Source organism: Poecilia mexicana, unplaced genomic scaffold (genome assembly GCF_051168715.1).
Source record: "Poecilia mexicana isolate PSO_F unplaced genomic scaffold, ASM5116871v1 scaffold_3, whole genome shotgun sequence".
NCBI classification, from domain to species: domain Eukaryota; kingdom Metazoa; phylum Chordata; class Actinopteri; order Cyprinodontiformes; family Poeciliidae; genus Poecilia; species Poecilia mexicana.
Window position 1 is genome coordinate 13,391,718 of NW_028263372.1, and position 21,280 is coordinate 13,412,997.

General features: G+C 39.0%; 2 protein-coding genes across 3 annotated transcripts; one reads left to right on the forward strand and one right to left on the reverse strand.

Moving 5' to 3' along the window:
* Positions 1 to 5,394: 5,394 nt before the first annotated feature.
* Positions 5,395 to 12,875, forward strand: myef2 (myelin expression factor 2). 2 transcript variants are annotated; one of them, XM_014996447.2, is made up of 17 exons: positions 5,395 to 5,642; positions 6,672 to 6,874; positions 7,643 to 7,695; positions 8,516 to 8,523; positions 8,619 to 8,712; positions 9,585 to 9,776; positions 9,861 to 10,014; positions 10,104 to 10,153; positions 10,245 to 10,305; positions 10,513 to 10,614; positions 10,762 to 10,800; positions 10,881 to 10,976; positions 11,096 to 11,167; positions 11,317 to 11,361; positions 11,850 to 12,028; positions 12,306 to 12,357; positions 12,506 to 12,875. In XM_014996447.2, the coding sequence occupies exons 1-17, from the start codon at positions 5,533 to 5,535 to the stop codon at positions 12,667 to 12,669; spliced, it is 1,674 nt and encodes a 557-aa protein (XP_014851933.2). In that variant the 5' UTR covers positions 5,395 to 5,532; the 3' UTR covers positions 12,670 to 12,875. The 2 variants fall into 2 exon arrangements, with proteins under 2 accessions (XP_014851933.2, XP_087860314.1); XM_088004188.1 differs by lacking the exons at positions 5,395 to 5,642; positions 6,672 to 6,874; positions 7,643 to 7,695 and having other exon boundaries at positions 7,790 to 8,523; positions 11,847 to 12,028.
* Positions 12,876 to 13,240: 365 nt separating this feature from the next.
* On the reverse strand, positions 13,241 to 21,038 carry slc24a5 (solute carrier family 24 member 5). Its single transcript, XM_014996448.2, has 9 exons — positions 20,861 to 21,038; positions 19,091 to 19,270; positions 17,663 to 17,746; positions 17,367 to 17,470; positions 17,119 to 17,219; positions 15,024 to 15,307; positions 14,726 to 14,932; positions 13,847 to 13,948; positions 13,241 to 13,775 (listed from the first exon to the last, which is right to left on the reverse strand). Exons 1-9 carry the CDS (start codon positions 21,015 to 21,017, stop codon positions 13,453 to 13,455), a joined length of 1,542 nt encoding a protein of 513 aa, XP_014851934.2. The 5' UTR covers positions 21,018 to 21,038; the 3' UTR covers positions 13,241 to 13,452.
* Positions 21,039 to 21,280: the final 242 nt, after the last annotated feature.

Here is a 21,280-nt window from a genome sequence, read left to right on the forward strand (position 1 = left end):
GCTTGCTGCTGCCTCCTGCTCATTATCATTCTGTTTCTCTATCTCTCCCTCTAGAAGCACGCACGCTTGCTCCTGCTGCATGGCAACCACTTGTTAGTCTCACTCAGCTGCTCTGCTGCCTCACTCATTCACAACAGATCACACACACACACCCCCACACACACACACACACACCCCCACACACACACACCCCCACACACACACACACACACACACACACACACCCCACACCCCTCCAGGACGAATGCAGCAGCAAACAACAAGCAACCTGCAACAACCTGCATCTTTGTGTTTATTGTAGGACAGGAGCATTACGCTTTAATGAAAGCATCCCTGGCTGCTGCTGCTGCCCACGAAAACCTGCTGCAAAGGTATTTTTGGTACAGCACAGCCTGGTTTTACAGTGTGTCTGTAATTGGTGCAGTTGTCTGGGGACAAATTGAATTAGCCCCCCCCCCCCACACCCCAGCTCAAAAGACTTACAGATGCAGGTAAGCTAAAAAAGCTAAAAAAAAAAAAAAAGGAGCATTTTCAGGAGGGGATGAAAAGCAGCATCACAGAGGAAACCAAACAGCAGGTCAGCTGTTTGTCCACAGTAAGATATTGCAGCAGAGAGAAAAACCCAGCAATTTGTTTGCTATCAGGGGTTTCGCATTGAATGATACCATTCTACAGATAACAAATGTCATGAGGGAGGTGCTCATAAAACTGGATGTGATGTACAATAATTCATGCCATCATTAATTTTTCAGATGTGCACAGCTGGACGATTCCCAGAGATAATATTCCCTTTCAAGTTTATGCATCTTCTCAGTAATTATCTCACACACACACACACACACACACACACACACACACATATATATATATATATATATATATATATATATATATATATATATATATTTTTTTTTTTTTTTTTTTGTGATTCAACAGCAGTTTTCAGCTTGCAGCTTTGGAATACGAACAAACGAGCTGCATTCAGATTTCACATTCAACTCACAGACTTTTCTTGTAACAAAATAAGGCTGTTTTACACTGCAATTTACTGGGCAGTCATGAGATGTCATGACACTTGCAGTTTATGGCTTGCGGTAATGAATGGTCATAAATATTTTGATTAGACTGTTAATTCTTTTTTTTTACAGTGAGTGAACATTAGAGACTGGTTTGAAATGGTCTGTTATTGTTATTGCCATAAGCAAGCAGATTATAATTGGGTCAGATTTCTATTTGTTTTCTCGATAACATCTGAAGAGTCGGCCAGTGGCCAAGCAAGCTGAGCCAATGCTATTGTCCCTCAGACGGACAGGGGGCAAATAAGAGCTCACAAGAGCTTTTGTTTAGCTTTTCATTGTTTAAAGGGTTGCTGGTCATTTCACCTTTCCACCTCTTCCTATATTTGTAGTTTTTGTTGTTTTGTGCCCCACATTTGTCGCCAACTTGTGTTCCAGCCAAGTGTGAATGAAAGGTTGGCCCCATTGACAAATCATTTCATGCTCATGTATCTAAACTTTAGGTACATGAGCATGAAATAATTTGCTTACAGAAAAAGAAGAGAAGCAGGAAGATACCAAATGGCTATGAAATAGAGGCAAATGCCAAAGAAACAAATTCACCCAACACCTGACACATGCTCTGTGTTTAAACACACAATGCATGTAGACGTAATTGATCATTGTGTTGGTACTTATAGGTTTTTTTGCAGCTAAGCATTTTTAGTGTTCATGTCCAAAAAGGGTGACATTCAATCACACCGATACGGTTTATAAATAAACCTCGACGAGTAATTCACATTTTGTGCTCAGTGTTGCATAGATCCTTGAAAGGACAACCAATTAAACTCAGTTCTTCCTTTGCAACTTTGAGTTCGGATTGAAACGCTGCACGCTGCAAATGTGTGTGTCTGAGAAATAAACTGATCTGATCAAATTTAACCAGTTAGTAAATTATTGAAAAGTTAATTTTTTCAGTAAGTCAAACTCATATAGATTAATTAGACAACGACATTTACACGATGTTCAAGCCTTTACTTCAGTTAAAGACAGAAATGTGAGCTTAATGAAATATATGTTTAATACCTGTCATTTTAAACAGGTGCTTTTGATCTGACCAATGAGCCTCATCATAATTCTAATGTATTGTTTACAATTGTAAACAATTTATTTAAAGTTTTCACCTTCCTAAACACTCCATATGTTTGTTTAGATGGTAAATAATACAATCTGATTTACATCGTCAAATAACAAGGGAACTCCTTGTTAAATGGAGTGAGGGCAGTTCAGGGAGCGGGGGTGTGTCCTGTATATGGCGAGTTGCTGGTTCGAACCCTCGCTCCATCCGTCTCCATGGATGTTTCCTTGGGCAAGACACTTATAAATCCTGATGGTCAGAGGTCCCGGAGGCAGCAATGGTATGGCAGTCTCTGTTTTATCAGTCTGCACCAGGGTAGCTGTGTCTACAATGTAGCTTACTGCCATTGATAGGTGAATGTGTGTACGAATGGGTGAATGACTGATATTTGTGCAAACCGCTTTGGATTCCTTGGACTAAATAAAGCACTTTACAAATGCAGGCTATTTACCATGTAAAAATAAATAAAGACTGAGCTGCAGTGACTGACGGACAAATATCCTATCCAAAGGTATGCTCCCAAATCAGATTCTCCTCAGTACCCAGTTCAACCTTGGTCCATTCCTGTCTGCTAGTCGACAAAAGGAGAACGCCTTCTTTTCCGTGTCTCGGTGCAGAGATTGTAATCTTTTGGCACTGAAAGAGGAACTGCAGGGCCACAAACTTGTTGCGTTAAGCATCCAGAGGACATATGGAGAAAGATTGTTAGACTTTTTATCTTTACCCAGACAACAGGTCAGGAGCAAAGCTGACACTAGAAACTCTAAAACATTTGTCCAATAAAGTGTTCCATTTAAAGCTACAGGACATTATGCTGCACCCGTGCATAATAATGAAAGTAAGTACAAAGACAAATGCTTATAAAATTACAGATATTTTAAATGCATCAGCCCCTCCCTCCCCCACACACAATTAAAGCCATTATTAAACTAACTTTGGCCAAGCTTCATCAAATATACATAGCTCTAAGAGAAAGAAGAAGCTTCAAGACATTTTGATGTATAACTGTAATGAAATAAATATTATGCAGACTTAGTTTTAAGGGCCACAACTGAGAGTGGTATTTTATTAACAAATCACAGTGAGAAGTCTGATCTACATCCACCCCTATGGTTTCTCTCCAAGTATTAAAACCTAATTATCTGCAAATGTGACAATATTTTCGGTTTCAGTCAGACCGAGTTTCACTCCAGGGTCGCAAATCAGGTTTATCTGTCAAGCAAGCCGACATTATTTCAGTGTGCAGCATTCAACTGCAGAATACCTACTGAGAGAACATCTTGTGATTCATGAAACATGTTATCAGTTTATTGACCTTATAATTTCATTCACAAAGTCATGCATGTACCTTACATGTTAAAAATTAACTTTCTTACTGTCCTGTACGACGCTTGCTTCTGGGTTTGAGAAGGAAGCTTCTCTTTTGATCAAGTTTGGATTTATGTCTTTTTTATTTGCTAATGCTAAACTAATAATCATCATTCTGCTTATGAATTTCACTAAATCGATGTGTTTTTGCTCCTTCTATCAAATTGTCACATTTCTTGTTCAGAACAATTGTTTGTTAATTGAAAAGTCAGCCATAACTGTATTTCTTTGGCAGTGGAGCTTTCTCTGACTTGTTTCACAGGCCTCTGTAGATATTAAAGCTGTGTGTATAGAAGACCTGAAATTATTCCTCCAGTGAAGAAAAAGTGCATCAGTCAATAGTTTCTGGAATGATGAATTGACTTGGCAGTGTATTACAATCAATAAACGAGAGCATTTAATCTGACACTGTGACTGTGCTGCCTAGAAAATTGTAGGCTTAAATTGTACAGGCTTAAGGCAATGCCAGAAGTATGAATTACTTTCTGAAATTAAAAACAAATAGAATGGTACATTAAAATATTTTAATATTCCCCAAGAGGGAAATTAAAATGCTGCTGTATTATAAATCTTATATAAAAATGAAATATAATTTACAACCTATTATACAAGCAGTTAAGGAGGGGTCACCTTTCCCGGCACTAGGTGTAGCTGCATTTAGGTTTATTCCAGTGCAGAAAATATCTCCTCTCCACTCCCTTTCTGCAGCAAAGCAGAAACTCGCTTCAATTTAAAATAACAATTTGTTCAGGCAAATCCCACCCCACATTTCAAAAGATTTTGTGTTTACTGAAAAGTCAATGAACTAATAGCAGGAGTTTTACTGTGTTTAACATAACTGCATAATCAGACGGATATCTGTATAGAGGTTTTTGTGTATAGGAGGAGAAACTCCAGTGGCTCCGGGCCTCCTGAAGATAAGCCTGAGAGGAGAGCTTCTGAGAACGTTCGGAGAGCAGTCCACTGCCCATTCTTGAATTGTTGCAAAATCCAGGTTACTCTTGTCTGAAATGTCTGAACTACCAATTTAGATAAGGACGAACCAGCACTCATAACATATGACGGCTACAGCCTTCAGAAGAAGTGGATTTTTTCCCAGAGGATTTTTTGCAGTGGGAGTCCAGGGTGAAGAGGATGCATTCATGATCTATCTAGTCCCTATTCAGCCGAAGCAAGAGCCGCGTTTGCTTTCCTCCACCTGAGCTACCCTTTGTTCTCTTGCTGTTTGTGGTGTTCATGATCAGGATCGCAAGGTGAAGTCGTAGAGAGGGGGTGTGTGGCTCAGAGATCTCAGGTTCTCATCTTTACTGTTTGTTTGAAAATGATATGGGCCTTTGCAGGCGTCTTCAAATCACAACCTTTAGCATACACCGAGGCACTCCGCAGTTGAGAGTGAAAGGGCTGGAATGAGAGTAATGCCCTCCAAGTCTGATGCTGCCGTGGTTCCGAGTTGGAAAGTGTGGAATAGGAGCCAGTGTTTCCCTTTGGAGTAAAAGTTATAGTATCTTAAATTATTGATGGAAGGGTGGCGCAGGAAATGAAAAGACAGTTTGGGGCTCTGTTGCCTTAATAGAGACATTTTTCCAGTATGTAATGTATGGTATCAGGGCTCAGCCTTTACATCGATACATGGAGGTGGTTTGAACATCTGATCGGGATGCCTTCTGGATGACTCTGGAGGATCTTGTTTGCACTTTTTTTATGTTGTTTTATACCCACTGTCTTTTAGATTAAACATGTTCAAGAAGCTTACCTCTGCTCTAATGTCTAAATGGAACGACACAGATGCCGTATGTTTGATTTGTAATAGTTTTTAATCCTTACTAACGTTGCTACGTTGATCACATTTCCCTCGGAATACTTTTGTAAATGAATTTGACTTCCTTCCTGCAGGTGGCAGTAATGCGCCTTTCAGTTGGTTTGCAAACCTCCAGTTACACGCACCACGAAGGAGAGGAACAAAGCCTGCACATTTCAACTGCGTAGGAGCATCTTGTGAAGTGTGTGAGATTGCTTTAGGAAAATCTCAGCATGGCAGACGTTGCAACTACTGATGAGGAGCCAAAGCAAGAAGAAACTACCGCATCGGTCCTCTCCGAGACGGATGAGACATCCCAGGAAACACCCAACGGCGTGAAAACGTGAGTAACAATGGTGCTGTGCTCCTCCCTTCAGGAGCTGCTAACCATATGAGCTAAAATGGAGGCTTTGGGTGCTAACTATTGTTAGCCTAAAAGTAACCAACTTCTGCTGTAAAAAAAAAAAAAACCAAAAATCTATACTTTCGACTGTATGGTGGATATTATATTTACACACCATCTTAAGTCAGAAGAGTTGCCTTACAGATTTTAAGAACGTGGTGTTAATTTAAAACGCATAGCAATGGGCAAGCTATGCTAATTATTAGTTCGCTTGAGCTAACAAGGGTTAGCGAACACTTAAAATTCCGTGCTTCGAAACAAATCTTGTTTAGTTGTATAATAAACTTATATCAGGCCCATAGATAAAAATGTGTTGGTAGAAAGCACGCAGCTGCAGAGCTGCATTAACTCGGAGGTGTGTTTTCTGTGGCCTTCAGGTAGCGAAGATTAGCTTCCCAGTGATGATGAGCTAACATATTAGATTGTCAAAAACCCATAGCATACATCAAATCGCTCCGAAAACATATATCTTGCCAGATATATTAAAGTTCAATAAGTCTTTTTCAAACATTAATACATTTGTTCTATATTATTAACGTTAAGATATACATTTTTCACACATTTAGACGTAATCTAATTCCTATTGTACTATATTTGGTCATGTAGAATTGCTTACATAATATCAGCATATGTAATTAAAAACCAAAAAACAAATATGTTTCTACCTCTGTGGGAAAGTTGACTGTTAATATGAATTGGGACTTAATATGACATTATAATGATGACTAAATTCATTGGTTTGGAATTGGCAGCACAGCAGTGATAAAAAATATATCACGTATGTTGTAATTGTCTCACCTATACTGTATTAAGCAAAAGTGCTATTAAAACGGACTGACATTAAAGTGAAAGATAATAAAAAAAATGGAATTACTTATACTCGTATTATTGCATGATGTGATTGCATGACTACGGTATGTTGTCTGTCAATGGGTTATTGTTTAATGTTTGGCTCTTGTCGCTTCTTAGGGACAGCGAAGAAAGCAAGCAAAGCAAGGAAAAGCATGATGGGAAAGAGAAATCGTCCACCAGCAAAAGAGGAAATCGCTATCATCCCTACAAGGAGAAACACGGAGGGGAGAAGAAGAGTGCTCATAGGAATCGCGTGTTCATCAGCAATATACCTTATGACATGAAGTGGCAGGCAATCAAAGATCTCATGCGTGATAAAGGTAATGTCCCCAAGGGATGGGGATGGTGTCTTCCCTTCTGTCATCTGATCTGACTAGAAGTTCTTGACCTTCTGATTACCAGATGGGCCGTCCTCCTTCTAGTCGTTTAGTTTGTAGTTTCTCTGGTAGTTCTTATAGCAAAAAAAAAAAAAGAAGAAATATAATAGTGTGATTTTTAGGTTATTGGTGTTCTAGTAAAATTCAGTTTGGGCTGATATGTGATAAAAAGGAGATGAACTTGGTTACATTGTCACGTGTGTTTTTTTTTTGTTTTGTTTTTTTTGGGGGATTGTCAGCTCCAAAGTGAATCTCCAAACCAGTCTTAGAATTGATTGTTGAATGTTTATCTACGTTTTTTTTTTGTATGTGCTGCAAGGCAAATCTTGATTGTGAATCAAAAATATTGTAATGTTTTCACTTTTAACCTAGGGGGGAGTCAAGAAGCCATTTTTGAGCTTAAATGACAGCATTAAACACTCTCACTGCCATGAATGGAATCTGTTGCTAAACTGATCATGTTGAAGTGTTTTGAATTTCCCAGGTTGATTGTAGCTGTGTTTCTCTCTGGCCTTGGCCTTTGGGTGTCTCAGTCACTGCCCAGAAAGGCATGGTGTTGTCTGGTGGGATGTTGGTCTGGGCTGACTGTTGATCATTAATGGGACATCTCCATCCGTAGCGGCATTGCCAAGGCCAGCGGCGACTTGAAGACTTGGTGACTTAAATTACTTTTGTTCTTTTGGTATTTTTTCCTTTGTATGTCTCATGTAGTTGGTGAGGTTACATACGTGGAGCTCTTTAAGGATGCTGAAGGAAAGTCAAGGGTAAGTGATGTGGCCAACTTGCTGCACGAGGTTTTAAATGCCCTCAGCAGGCTCTCATTAATCATGTGCTCTTTTAGGTTCTGATCCTTTGGCTCTACTGAACTGGAGATACTGTATGTTGTCTTTAGAGCCTAATAGACGGATAAAGATAGATTTTTCACTTAAATGGGAGATGTCCTGTAGACGCTTGGAAAACGTAGCGCAAAGAACTCTGCCGAGTAAATTTTTGCATTTGTTGTTGTCATTTCAATTGGTTTAAAAGTTTGATTGTTTTTGGCCATTTTTCCAAACTGGAATGTGGGTTGTGGGATTTTTACCTGATTGGTTGAGCCTCATGTCAAAGAATCTTTATTTTTCACAATATGGCACAGTTTTCTCTTCAGTGGAGCGAAACTGTTTTGAACATTTTCTTTCTTTCTTTCTCAGTGTTTTTATATTAATTTGCTCACCTGCATTTCCGAAAGTAATTGTATACTAATGTAAGTTTCCTTAGTTGATAGTAATATGCTGTGCATATGAATGCCTTTTTAAATGAATTTGAACCAAAATGTCTTGTTTACTATTAAAACTCTACTGCATATTATCACAGATGAGCTCAGTATTTATAAAATGATGCTTTTAATGTTTTCAACAAACACAACCAAAAACCTCCAGCTCAAACCAATCTACATAGTTTGACAGTACATCTCTGAATGTTGTCGAAACCATGTTGATGCGTACACTACATATATTTTGTTCCATTTGACTTTAAACATGATATTAAATGTATTTTGTTTACTCCTTGGGTGCCACCTGGATTCTCCTGCTGCTTTCTGATCAGGGTTGTGGGTAAGAATCTGCTTTATATTTTCAAACTTACCTTTAATTTTTTATTTTCCCTTTAAAAAAAAAAACAAATGTTTCCTGTTGTCTGCTTATAACAGTGTGGTAGAGTTCAAAGATGAAGAATATGTTAAAAAAGCCGTGTCAGCTATGAATAAGCATGACTTGAGTGGAAGACCGCTCAACATCAAAGAGGTGAGCGTTAATTATTTTCTGTCTAAACATTTTATTTGTGATGGGTTTTAGCCAAATGTTTTCATGGTTTACTTTTAGTAGCGTCTGAATTTAAGGGGAAATAATTGTGAGCGGATTTAATTGTCTCCGGCCATAACAGATTTCAAGTTTGAAGTTAAGTTTGCAATATGGGTGTAACGATACATAAAGCTATAGTGGTGCACAAGAACAAAATATAGAGAAATTTAAAGATTGTAAATGTTTAATCATGTAGAATATTTAAATCTAGAAATGATAGCTGCATAAGTTCATATTTTATGTATAATTGTAAGATTCTATTAATGTCAGAAGCTTATTAAAGTCTTTCCTCTTTTTTTTTTTTCTTTTAAGGACCAGGTTTCAAACACAAATATAAAAAAACTACCAGAGTTGCCATGGCTAAAACTTTTGTTTGTGTTTATAAAAACAGAGTCTGATTCCATCAGTTTAGCCTTTTTGTAGCTGCAGTTGAATCTGCAGCAAAATATGGATCATGTTGATGTTGTATAAACTGATCTCCACATGATGGATTGCTCTTCAGACCACTTTGTCGATGTCCTCATAGAAAATTGCTGGAGTTTCCATATTTCTTTTCCCTGAGTGACAATCTCCATCCTTCAACAGCGAGGTTATCAAGTTACATCCAGTGTAATAAAAGGCTGCATGTAAAATTTTGAATGATTTTTTTTTGGCTTTATTTTGTCACTCTTAGTTTACATAACGAAACATATTTATAATTATAATTGATTTCTTTAGTTTTTGCCAAGTGACATTAAGTTTAAACTTGAAGCCTTTAGTTGTAGATTATGCTTTCATTTGTTTGTTTTTGTCTTGAAACATGTCTTGTATTTAAGGACTACGATGGTGAACACGCCCGGCGTGCTCTGCAGCGCATGGGAGGAGGTCAGCATGGGGGTCGTGGGCAGGACATGGTGCCTGGTGGGATGAACATTCCTCCTTCGATTGCCAACAACCCCAACATCCCGCCAGAGGTCATCCACGCTCTGCAGGCCGGCAGACTGGGGAACACCGTGTTTGTGGCTAACGTAAGATCAGAACCACGGGCCTTTGCTCCCTTCCAAGTAAAACAAAGGTTTAGTTTAAGGTACATTTGTGCTTGTGTTCTGCAGCTGGACTTCAAAGTGGGCTGGAAGAAGTTAAAGGAGGTGTTCAGCATGGCAGGTGTGGTGAAGCGAGCTGACGTAAAGGAGGACAAAGACGGGAAGAGTCGTGGAATGGGAACGGTTACTTTTGATCAGCCTCTGGAAGCTGTGCAGGCCATATGTATCCTTTAAAACCTAAATATTATTAAAAAAAAAGAAACACAGCCTTCAAATATCTCATTTTACTTTTGTCCTTAACTATTGTCTCAGCCATGTTCAACGGCCAGATGCTCTTTGAAAGGCAGATGCACGTTAAAATTGTATGTTGAATTTAAATCTTATTTGAAATTATTGCCTCTAAACCCTGGCAGAGATCATAAACAATTTAACATTTTATATATGAACTTGTAGGATGAAAAGTCTCTTCCCCCTGATGATTTCCTTCCAGTAGAAAAAGCACCACAGTTGCCACGTGAGTGAGTCTTTTGGTCTATTTTTACTTCACAAAATTCTAATGTAGATGTTGAAAATATTAGAGGTTGGTAAACGGAAAGCACCATTGCAGGACATTATCATTGTGATCTTTGAAGTGCAAAACATCATGAAAGGGGTGGATGATTTTAAATTTCAACCTTTTTTCATGGGATTTTTTTTTCTTTTTCTTTTTTTGCTGTTTCAGGGGGCCTGGGTGGCATCGGCATGGGTCTGGGGCCGGGAGGGCAGCCCATAAATGCAAACCGCCTTAGTGGTGGAGGAGGAATGGGCTCCATGGGACCTGGAGGTCAGTCAAACACATGTTTTAGTTGCTTCATACTGTGACAATGCTGCTCTTCCTATTTACAAACTACCTTAAAGAAGGTTTTTATAAATGCGTACGTTTTTGTGCATCACTTTGATGTAGCCTCACTGAGACGTTCTTCTGCCACAGGTATGGATTCAGGTTACGGAGGAATGAGCAGGCTTGGAGGTAAGATTTTGTTTATAGGGTTTAGTTTAGTTGTCCCTGTTAACGACTAAACTGATCCCACTTAATGCTCTTTTTAACAGGAATGAGTGGGAGCGGAGGCTACGGCGGCATGGAGAGCATGGGCAGCATGGGGGGCTTTGGAGGCAGGGACATGGCGCCAGTTGGCAGAATGGGAGGTAAGAGGGCATTTTCACTCAAAATGCACACAGATTAGGGTCAGTTCAGTCACATACTGATGTACAAGCCACTTCAGGCTGAGGGAAGGTTTTAACCTGTGGGGATCTGTATCGATCAGGAATGGGCGGACTGGATCGGGACTTTGACATGCCCATGAGCCGAGGATTTGCGGATTCCTTTGGAGGAATGGGTAAGAGTGAAATTCATCCGTCGATTTCATATTCATTTATTAATTTATTTGTCTCATGACGTCTTTGAATTTTTCATCACACCTAACTTATTGTGTAAATTAGCTGTTAAATGAATTAAATATGGACCAATGTACCTTCTGTCCTTTAGGTGGTAGTTTTGGAGGAGGCATGGGACACATGGGAAGTGGCTTAGGTACAGTAAGAACTCAAACCAGTTATTTTGAATGTTTCACAACTCTCTATCTAAATTCATATTAATATAAAGCACAATCCTTTACAGTAGAATCCGAAACAACCTGTTGGGTCATGTATAACTTGAAATAAATATATTTATGAAAGTCATTTAAGCATCATGACATGTTAAACTCTAGTCTTTTTAGCTTTAGTGTGGTTCCCAAATAATGTCTGGCTTTCATGGCCACGTTTTCATTGCGAATTGCAAAACAATCCAATTTGTCTGACAATTTCCATCCCTCTGCATTTTTATTCATGTTTTATTATGTTTCAAACTAAAGTATCCTTTTAGCTTCAGTGGGGTCTGGTTATTTCAAATAGAATAAAAAGCTTTTTGGTCACTTCCCAATGATATTTAGTGTTAAAATCCCAGTCATATAAATCATAAAGATGGTGCACTGCTGGAATCCATTTCCTTGGTAAAGCATTCATGCTCCTGTATAGCAGGTGGTGGAATGGGCAGCATGTCCATGGACAGAATGGCCCCCAGCTTCGACCGTGTAGGCATGTCGGGAATGGACATGAACCGTGGCTTTGGAGGCTACGGAGGTGGCGGACACATGGGTGGAGGCATGTCGGACAGGGGCTCGGGGTCCAAAGGCGGCTGCCAGATATTTGTGCGAAATGTAAGTGTGGCCAAAGGCTGCTAAAGTCTCATTTAGTGAATATTAGTAATGAAACTTTTAGCTAAATGATTCTTTTATTTTTTACCACTTTATTAATGTTCGTAGCACTTATATGTTTGAGGTGTATTGATCAGGGAGTCTGATTTTTCAGTATTTGACCTTCCTGTCCCGAGCTGATCAATTGAAAATGAGCTAATCTTAATCTCTGTTTGAAAGCATTGGTGCATCTCTATTTTCTGTTCTTTGCTATATGCTGATTGACAAATCTGTGTTGCAGCTGTCCTATGACCTGACGTGGCAAAAGCTGAAAGACAAGTTCAGTCACTGTGGTATGAATTAAATTTTTTGTTTGATGCTTTGACATTTCATTGCGATTGACCGAAGAACTAACTGGTCTTCTATTCAGCCTTAACATAAACCATTTTTAATTGATGCTAGTTGTGTCATTCGGTCATTGCTGATTCTTGTTTCCTGCAGGTCAGGTGCTGTTTGCAGAAATCAAAATGGAAAATGGGAGGTCAAAGGGTTGCGGGACGGTGAAATTTGATTCTCCAGAGACCGCAGAGAAGGCCTGCAGGATGATGAACGGAACCAAGATCAACGGCCGGGAGGTGGACGTCCGCATTGATCGCAACGCTTAGAGATTTTGTAGAAACCCCCTCGTAACTCACTTTACACTTTCAGACACCCGTACCAATCATTGTTTTGTTTTAAAAACACTATGACTTCATGTTTCCCTGATTTCATTTGTTTTGTTGGTATACGACATAGCTGTTTTACCTTTGTTTTATAAACCGAGTTATGATTTGTCAGTTTATTTGAATAAATAAACTTTTTAATTTTTAAACTGTGTGCTTGGAAACTTCTTCAGCTTGTAAGCTGGACCTAAGATTTTCGTCTTTTGAGTGTCATTTCTCAACGCCTTTATGTGTTAGTTTCAAATTAGTAATGACATTTATCAGGACACTAGTAGATGTAAAGTTTTGTACATTTGAGGAAGTGGGGGAGGATAAATTCCCATTGTTTTAATCATCGCTTGATGATTTTTACATTTAGTCATAAACATGAATGAGTGTGTCAGAGTTTAGGATGTTTATAACAGGATGAATGGAAATTTTTTACTATTTATGGCTTGTCCTCCCTGGTGATAAAACCTTATCAGGCTGCATTTCTGACTCAACACAAGAAGCTGATACTAATTAGGATGTTCAGTTTATTTTTGGACATGTTTATTTGAACTTTTGTTAAAATCTTGCATAGTAAAGATCTAAAGAGGTAACCAATCATGCATCCGCTTGTGTGGTAGTTTTGTAACTGGTGCCTTTGCTCCTTGACATTTGTTGATCTCAACAGCTTAACATTTTTGGTGGGTGCTGGGGGCTGTTGGCCTCAGAAAATGTCTTCAGTCCTAAGGAGGTCAGGCCTCAGTTACTGCACAGCCGTATGGGATTATTCCCAATAATCCCCATCTCGTATAAAATGGACAGAGTAGCGAAGAGGATGTAGCAAATAAGACTGACAATTCCCAACTTCCAGTCCAGCCTCCATCCGTTGATGTGCACCGCTACAAAAAGGAAGACGATGGAGAGAAGTAGCGTGGCTGAAATGAAGATCAGGCCAGTGCTGTTGACCTCTACTGGGGTGTTGGTGTCCACAAAGGCAGTCTTGATAAACCAAGGCAGGCCCAGGCACAGCATGTCAAAAACATTGGAGCCCACGATGTTGGACATGGCCATGTCAGCTTTCCCTGAAAAATAGAAAATGTGGTTGGATGCTGTTCTGGTTCCGCTCCCATTGGTTTTTCTTGGACAGTATTACCTTCTCTAGCCACCATCACACTGGCAACTGTGTCTGGTATACTGGTTCCAGCAGCGAGTAAAGTGAGTCCCATCACTGTGTCGGGTATGTCGAGGGTTTCACCTGTGAAAAGAAATCAGATTACATCACCACCAACAAAAGCAGGCTTTGAAGGAGTTACCATAAATCTTATTGAATCTCTTCCAGGGCATGATATCTAAAAGAACATTCATTCATGTAATCAGTCTTCATAGTTTGCTGTCCCTATAATCTGAAGAAATCAGTTTTGCAGTTCATTCGTTTTAAAAAACGTACATAATTATTGTCCGTGCTCTTTTGTCTTAAGTGTGTTCTTGCCTGATGGGACACTAATCTCATTATGCTTCAGGAGACCTATGGCTCTCAAATGGCATCTGTCCTAATGTCTTGGTTCAGCTTTGTAGTTCACATCCCTATTGTACATAGAGACTGAATCTGTTCATGAAACACTTGCCGGGTATTGTGTGTACGTTCGGCACTCACATGACTTTCTTTCCTCAGGGTCGTAATCCTTCTATGACTGGTTTGGCTCACACCCCACTGGAGCTACACTGTAGTAACCCCTCATTCTCTGGGACAATGGCATCTCAGGAATTAACCAGCAGACCCACATGTGACTCTGCAAAGTAGACGTTTTTCTCACAAGTCTCAAACACTTGTGATCCACTATGGTTTGCTACAGAACCTGCTGGTTCAAGCCTTCCTTATACTGAAAACACACAACTATGGAGTACAGAATAATAACGGGTTGTGAATTTGGGTAGTCTAATTTTACATTTTGAGAAATGCTTTACACAACACTGAAATTAAGTGAGGACCTTCCAAAATTGTATTGAGGTCACCTTAAAACGGGCAACTTACCTACAACTGTGACCATCCAGACCAGCACGTATGTGAAAGCAGAGATCCAGACTGCTGACATGAAGAAGGTTATCATGAACCATTGTTTCCAGAAGCGTCTCCTGCAGTCGGGGACGGTGATGAAGAGCAGAATGATGACAGGCAGAGACAGAACCCACAAGATCCTTTTCACGTCACTCTCCGGTACAGCAAAGACACTTCTTTGCTCTGTTGGGATGAAGATTGACAATAAGATCTGAGACACGGGATTAGAGCTGCAGTCAAAGACATCGTGCTGAGAAGGCCTTGTATTTTGTACCTTCAGTAATCTCATTGAGACCATGTAGGCTGAGCGACAGGTGAGAGTACCCCGAGTCGTCTTGAAAGATGCCGCTGTCTGTTCTGGAGCGACCACGGACTCGCAGGCTGGTATCATCGTTCCAGCCCATCAGGGGCTGCGTCTCACGCTTCTCAGCAGAACCTGAACCCAGACAGGTGCAGCACGGGCTCAGCTTCCTCAGGACAAACTCGCTGATGCGGAGGTCAAAGCACAGAACCACGATGTAGACCCCGTAGACCAGCAGTAGACAGGCTGCCTCGTACCTGTCAGCAGAATGGACGCAAACATTCAGTACCAGCTGAAGAAAAATCCCTTGATGATGCGTTTCATGGAGAGTCTCACATCTTTTAGTTGGGTTTCTTCTTTTTTAAGGGAAACTTTCCCCTCACGTTTCGCAATATGAATGGCCAGTGTGAGGGACTGCCTGAAAGCCAGTGACTATCCACTGTCCCTACATGCTCATCTAGGAAAAGTGAATACTGCAAGTCAATGACTCGATGCAATCTGCTGGGTTTTCTTGGACAAAACGTTCTTTTTTTAAAAAGGTTTTTATTTGATAGTTAGTTGACAGGAAAGAGGGTCATGAGAGAAGGGGGAAGACATGTGACAAAGGTCGCCAGGCCGGGAATCATACCTGCGACAGCCACGTCGAGGACTAAGGCCTCCATATGTGGACTGTGCTTAACCCCTGCGCCACCACAGCACACCCGACAAAACGCTTTTTAAACCAGTTTGAATGATAAACTGAATAATAAATAAACTTGATTAATGAGTAGGTTCAATTGGAATGTACTTTACTTTGCCTTGAATGTGTCTGCATGTGTTTGGACTGCATTGGCTTTTCATTTAGCTACACGTTCCTTGGGATGATGTTGAGAATTGGTGCTATATAAATTGAATTGAATTGACATTTGAATCGATCTCTGTGGGAGGCTCTCCTCAGAAAAACCCAAACATTCATCTGTCTTGTGCTGCTGTAGTTATTCACAACTTGAGCCCAATGCACCCTGGTCCTGCCATCCGTAAACTACATGTCACTAAAGAAGAAAACAATCTACTGATTTAAAAAGCTAGTTTATGAATATTTTCAGGTAAGAATTTAATTTTGAGCACTGGGATTTGCATAAACCAGATTGAACCGGTGCAACTCCAAATCACAACAGGAAAAGCAAGGTCCAACTTTATATTGTTTCCAGGACCTTTGAGCCCAATAACTCATGGTTTATTTCAAAGAAAGGACATGCAGTGCCATAAAAAAAACACGATTTTTACCTCTCATATGTTTCTAAAGTTCATACTGTTTTGGCACTCCTAAGTGTTTCAAATCATCAAACTAATTTGAATCTGATAAATACAAAACCCTTTTTCAAATAATATGAAATGAAAAGCTATCCAAACCAATCTGGACAGGTTGGTAAAGAGAGAGGTTGCCACTCTTGCCCCCTGTTCCACATCCAGTATGGCTGCCGCACATATAAAACAAAGTGAAGGGTGCAGGTATGAACTATTCATCAGCACTACTGAGGGTCTGCAGTGACACATATAATATCATCTACATACAGGAAAATGTTCTTTTAGTTTTTGAATCCATAAAGTAGAGAGAAACAGATAATAGCACATTTCACCAAAACAACTTTGGTGTGACAACGTTTCCCAGATCGGAGGCAAACTTATGCCGAAAGTCAAGAAAACTATGGCAGCATCTAACTATGCATGTTTCGTGTCCAAAAGTTATTGTTTTATATTTTATCTGCAGTTATTGCTAGATTATATACAGAATGATACATAACTTTTGATCTTTTACTACACGTTTGTAGTTATATTGTCATGTTGATTGCTTTATTTTTGGACTGACATTCTGTAAGCTGGCTAACAATCAAAGTAATACAAGAAGGGTAGTAAGAAGACTGTTAATTTGTTTTGTGATCTATTTTCACATTCTCTGGGTCACGGGTTTGCAATAAACATCTGTATTTGTCCTTTATAACCAACCATTGTATGTTGTGCAAGACCTGAAGATCATGTAGCCGTCAGGTGCTGAGTCACTGCATATAAATCAAAAACAAAAACTCACCAGAAGACTTTGTTATCGGAAATGATCCCAATAACAGCGGCAACACTGATTCCGTATGCCAGGCAGTCTCTGAACAGGGGCCAGCAGGTGAGTCGTCCTGCCTGATAAGGGAAACAAAAATAAATGGCTTATATTTTATACAAAGCAACATAGCCAGACTATCTCTGACCTAGTAAAAACTCATACACAAGGAGGTGATAAGGGGGTAATCTCTACCGGGATCTTTTGGGTTTGTTGTTAAAATGTACCATAGAGGCCAAAAGTCCACAGGCTGCACAGATTCCGAGTAGGTTGTACACGGCAGATCCCACAATGGTGCTGATTCCAATGTCTCCCTTGGTCACAAACACCCCTAATAAAAGAAGCACACAACAAAGTTTGATGTTGGATCCAGGAGCAATGAGGAAGTACTTCTAAAAAATAGTGAAAAAGACAAAGAGCATGCAAGGTTACCAGGTCACACCAGACCAGGTCAGGGGACATATATCCAAACTACATAGAGTCTAGTGTGCATACAAATAATGTTGTCCCTATGCATGATTACCAAGAAAAGCTGTGACCAATTCAGGTGCAGAACTCCCTGCTGCCATGAACGTGGCTCCTGCCACATCCTGAGAAAGTCCCAGACCTGAGAGAGACCCGAGAAATAAAAAAAAAATATTAAGCTATTTGTCTGAAAAAAATATCTAGCAAGAAAGTTAAGGTGTAGATTTCTACTATAATGCATTTAGTTAAGTAGGAATATTGAATATTTATCTGCAATGCCGGCACAAAACACTGAAATTAAGCAGGGCGCCACAGAGATTGCTTTCGTGTCACATATATTTGAGAAATAAGACCACTTTTAAGCTTGATGATTTTTGTGTAGCAGATTTTAAATACTCTGAAGTATTTTAAATACTTCAGAGTATTATATATATATATATATATATATATATATATATATATATATATATATATATATATATATATATATATATATATATATATGTATATATGTATATATATATACATATATATATATATATTTTTTTTTTTTTATAAAAAAAAAAATATATTTTTTTTTTATATAAAAAAAAAATATATATATATACATTTTTTTTTTTTTTAATAAACTTTCAAATGCAGAAGTTGTAAACTTACAAAGCTAAATGTCTAGAGGTCTTAACTTATCGCTGCGGCTGTTGTCTCTGCTTGCATCTCTGCAGGGATCAGATTTTCCAAGGCAATTGTCTTGCAAATCATTGCAATAAATAATTTACAACTTGCTGTTTGAATAATTGGCTTCTCCTTTTCAAAGGAGAGCAGAAACCTGTGCTGCCACACCAAACGATTATGTCAGAAAAACAATCTTATTGCCACATTTATTTTTTACAGCTGGTATCTTCCAGTCACTGCAACTGAGTTAATAAGTAATGTGAGCTAATAATCACGAGTGCTTAACAATAACTTTATGCAACATAGATAATTTAAGTGGTCGCTTTTGTGTGAAATGCACAATGGGCAAATGATCAGGCTTGAGAAACATGGTGGTGGCTGGAGAGGGACGGGCTTAACAGGAACTTCAGCGTCAATAAACTGAGGTTAAGCAGAACTCCTAAAACAATGCCAAGGACAGCGAGCAGCTTACACAACCAGCCTCCGTAAAACACGCTGGTGAGCACTTTAGTCCTGGCACAGCAGTTATCAACGAGAGTCATAGGCCGCTTGAACACTAAATTGTTTTAACTTAATAAAGCAAACAGAGTCTGATTTGCACATGAGATTAGAGTAATACAACCACTCCAAAGTAAGAGTATTTTAATACTTTAAATAATTGATTAAACAGGAAATCGTTTATTGATTAAAAATATAAGCCGATAAACTCTTGCTTGCCTAACAACTTAAGGACTAAATGTGTCCACAACCACACGATGTGGCATTCGCACGTCTTCAGCACACACATTTTCAGTCACATGTCCGTGGCCCTTACGTTCACTTATTACTTCTAGAGATGGCAGAAAGTAATCGTCGCAGACTATGGAGACAGCCAAAAGCATGTAGAATATGAGCATGAAATATATGACCAGGCCTCCATCTTTCCTCTCCTGCACCGTGAAGAAGCCTTCGGGAAACTCGGAGGCTTGTGGTGCGATGCATTCTGTTTCGTTCTCTGAAACGACAGGAAACACACGCAAACACACTCCTGTGGAGCCGTCACTGAGAAAATCTGCTCAGTCAAACAACTCGAGCAGTTTGGGGAATCTGGTAAGATTGTCTGAATTCTTGACGGAATTTACTCTGTGCCAAATTAAATGTCCAACTAATCTTTAGTCCACGATTAAATCTTCTTACAACCCTACGTTTGGTTATGTTTCACGTGTTTCTGATGGGAAAATCGAAATGTGCTCTTTGCACAAAAGGTTTACAAACTAGCCGTGTTATTAGACAGAACTCTGCTGAATTTGAAGTCATATGAAAAGTCTGTGATAAGCAATGACAGGGTTATTACATGATTTATACAGGACACTGGTTTGTTAGCTGTGTCATCCGATTAAGAAATATGTGAATAAAAAGATATTGTGTTTATGGGTGCAGGAAGATTTTCACCACCTGGGGAAAAGACAAATAACAAATAATGTAATTATGTTTCCATTTTCTCAAAATTGTACAAAGCCTGGATAAATTTCCAGGCTGTTGTCGTGATGTGAAAAAACATCCCATATCATCCCAAAACTATAAGTATATAATAAAATTTTTAGATAATGTAATTTGATTTGTGCACATTTTTGTTTTCAAAATGTATTTATTTTACAAGACCCATTTTAAAGTACTCAATGACACCTTACCAATAAAAAAGCAGAGCAGGGTTGCACCCTTCCTCTTACTTTTTATACCTTTGTGCAATGATGCATGTTGATTCTTTGTAGCTTATTTGCAATATACAGCAAATGTCAGGTAAATCCAAAGACTAAGATCTATTTCAGATAATTCAGACAGCAAAAACAAACAGGGCTAGGCTTAAAAGTGGACTACAAATTTATGTGTTTCAATGAATTTTAATGCTCTGCTCTGTTTTCTCTATGTGTATCACATTTACCAAAGATTCAAGTGCAGCAATTTAAGCCAATGTGACAAAATATGGTTACTGTTTCTTTAAGAAACTCATTGAACCACTGCTCCTAATATTCACCTTCACCACTTTTTTGTCGACCTTTTTTTTTTTAACTATTACTGGGAATTTTATGGCATTGTTGTTTGTTGCGACTTTGTCTTACTATGATGAATCTCCATGTTCCTTAATTGTTTTTTGTTGTTGTTGTTGTTGTTGTTGGGTTTTTTTTACATGCACATTTACTTGTGCGATGCAAATCTTGTCTTTAATGTGTTTAAAGGGATTTGGGGAGCTCTCTCAAAATGCCTCCGTGAAAGCAGGCTCTGATGCCATAGTCTGTCTGTGTTGTTTAAACTATTAACAACAAGCTACATCAGAATACGCAATTTCAGTCTCAAATGGATGATTGAATTCTGTTACACTTCAGAAGTTGGTCACAAAACTTAGAACAAACATAATATTTTCTAAATTTAAGATTTAGCCAAGTTATTCCAACTCCATTAGTTTAAAAAGAAAGAAATGATTAATTCACATGAATTCACATGTTGCGTTTTAAAAAAAAATCTTATGGAATGAATTAAAGAAAATCTACTTCTATAGGCAAAACCTTAATCTACCACACAAATCAGAATATTTGCATGTGCTTACCAACAGCCCGGCGCACCCTGACAGAGTGGTTCTCCTCAGCAGTTTTTGCTGTGAGCGACACAAGATGAACACATGCATACAAAAAAAGCACAAAGCCCAAAAAGTAAGGAATGAAATCCTTTCTCCTTTTTTTCTGCACTGCTGGAGCTTTATCCATAATAATTTGAAAGATAAATAAAATAACCTGAAATCAACAGTTCTTCCAGAGAACCATGTGTCGCCCTAGTTGAATTAGTTTGCAGGGATTTTAAAGAAAGTTGAAACTGCTTGTTAAAGCTGCATCTAACTCTACTCTAAACTACAAGCTGCACAGAGAGGATATCAAAGCGGGGGGAAGCATCCTTTAAGGTCTGCTGGTACTACAGTGAGTGAGAGTGAGGGGGGGGATCACGAGTTGCGAGTCATTCCACTTGACTTGAA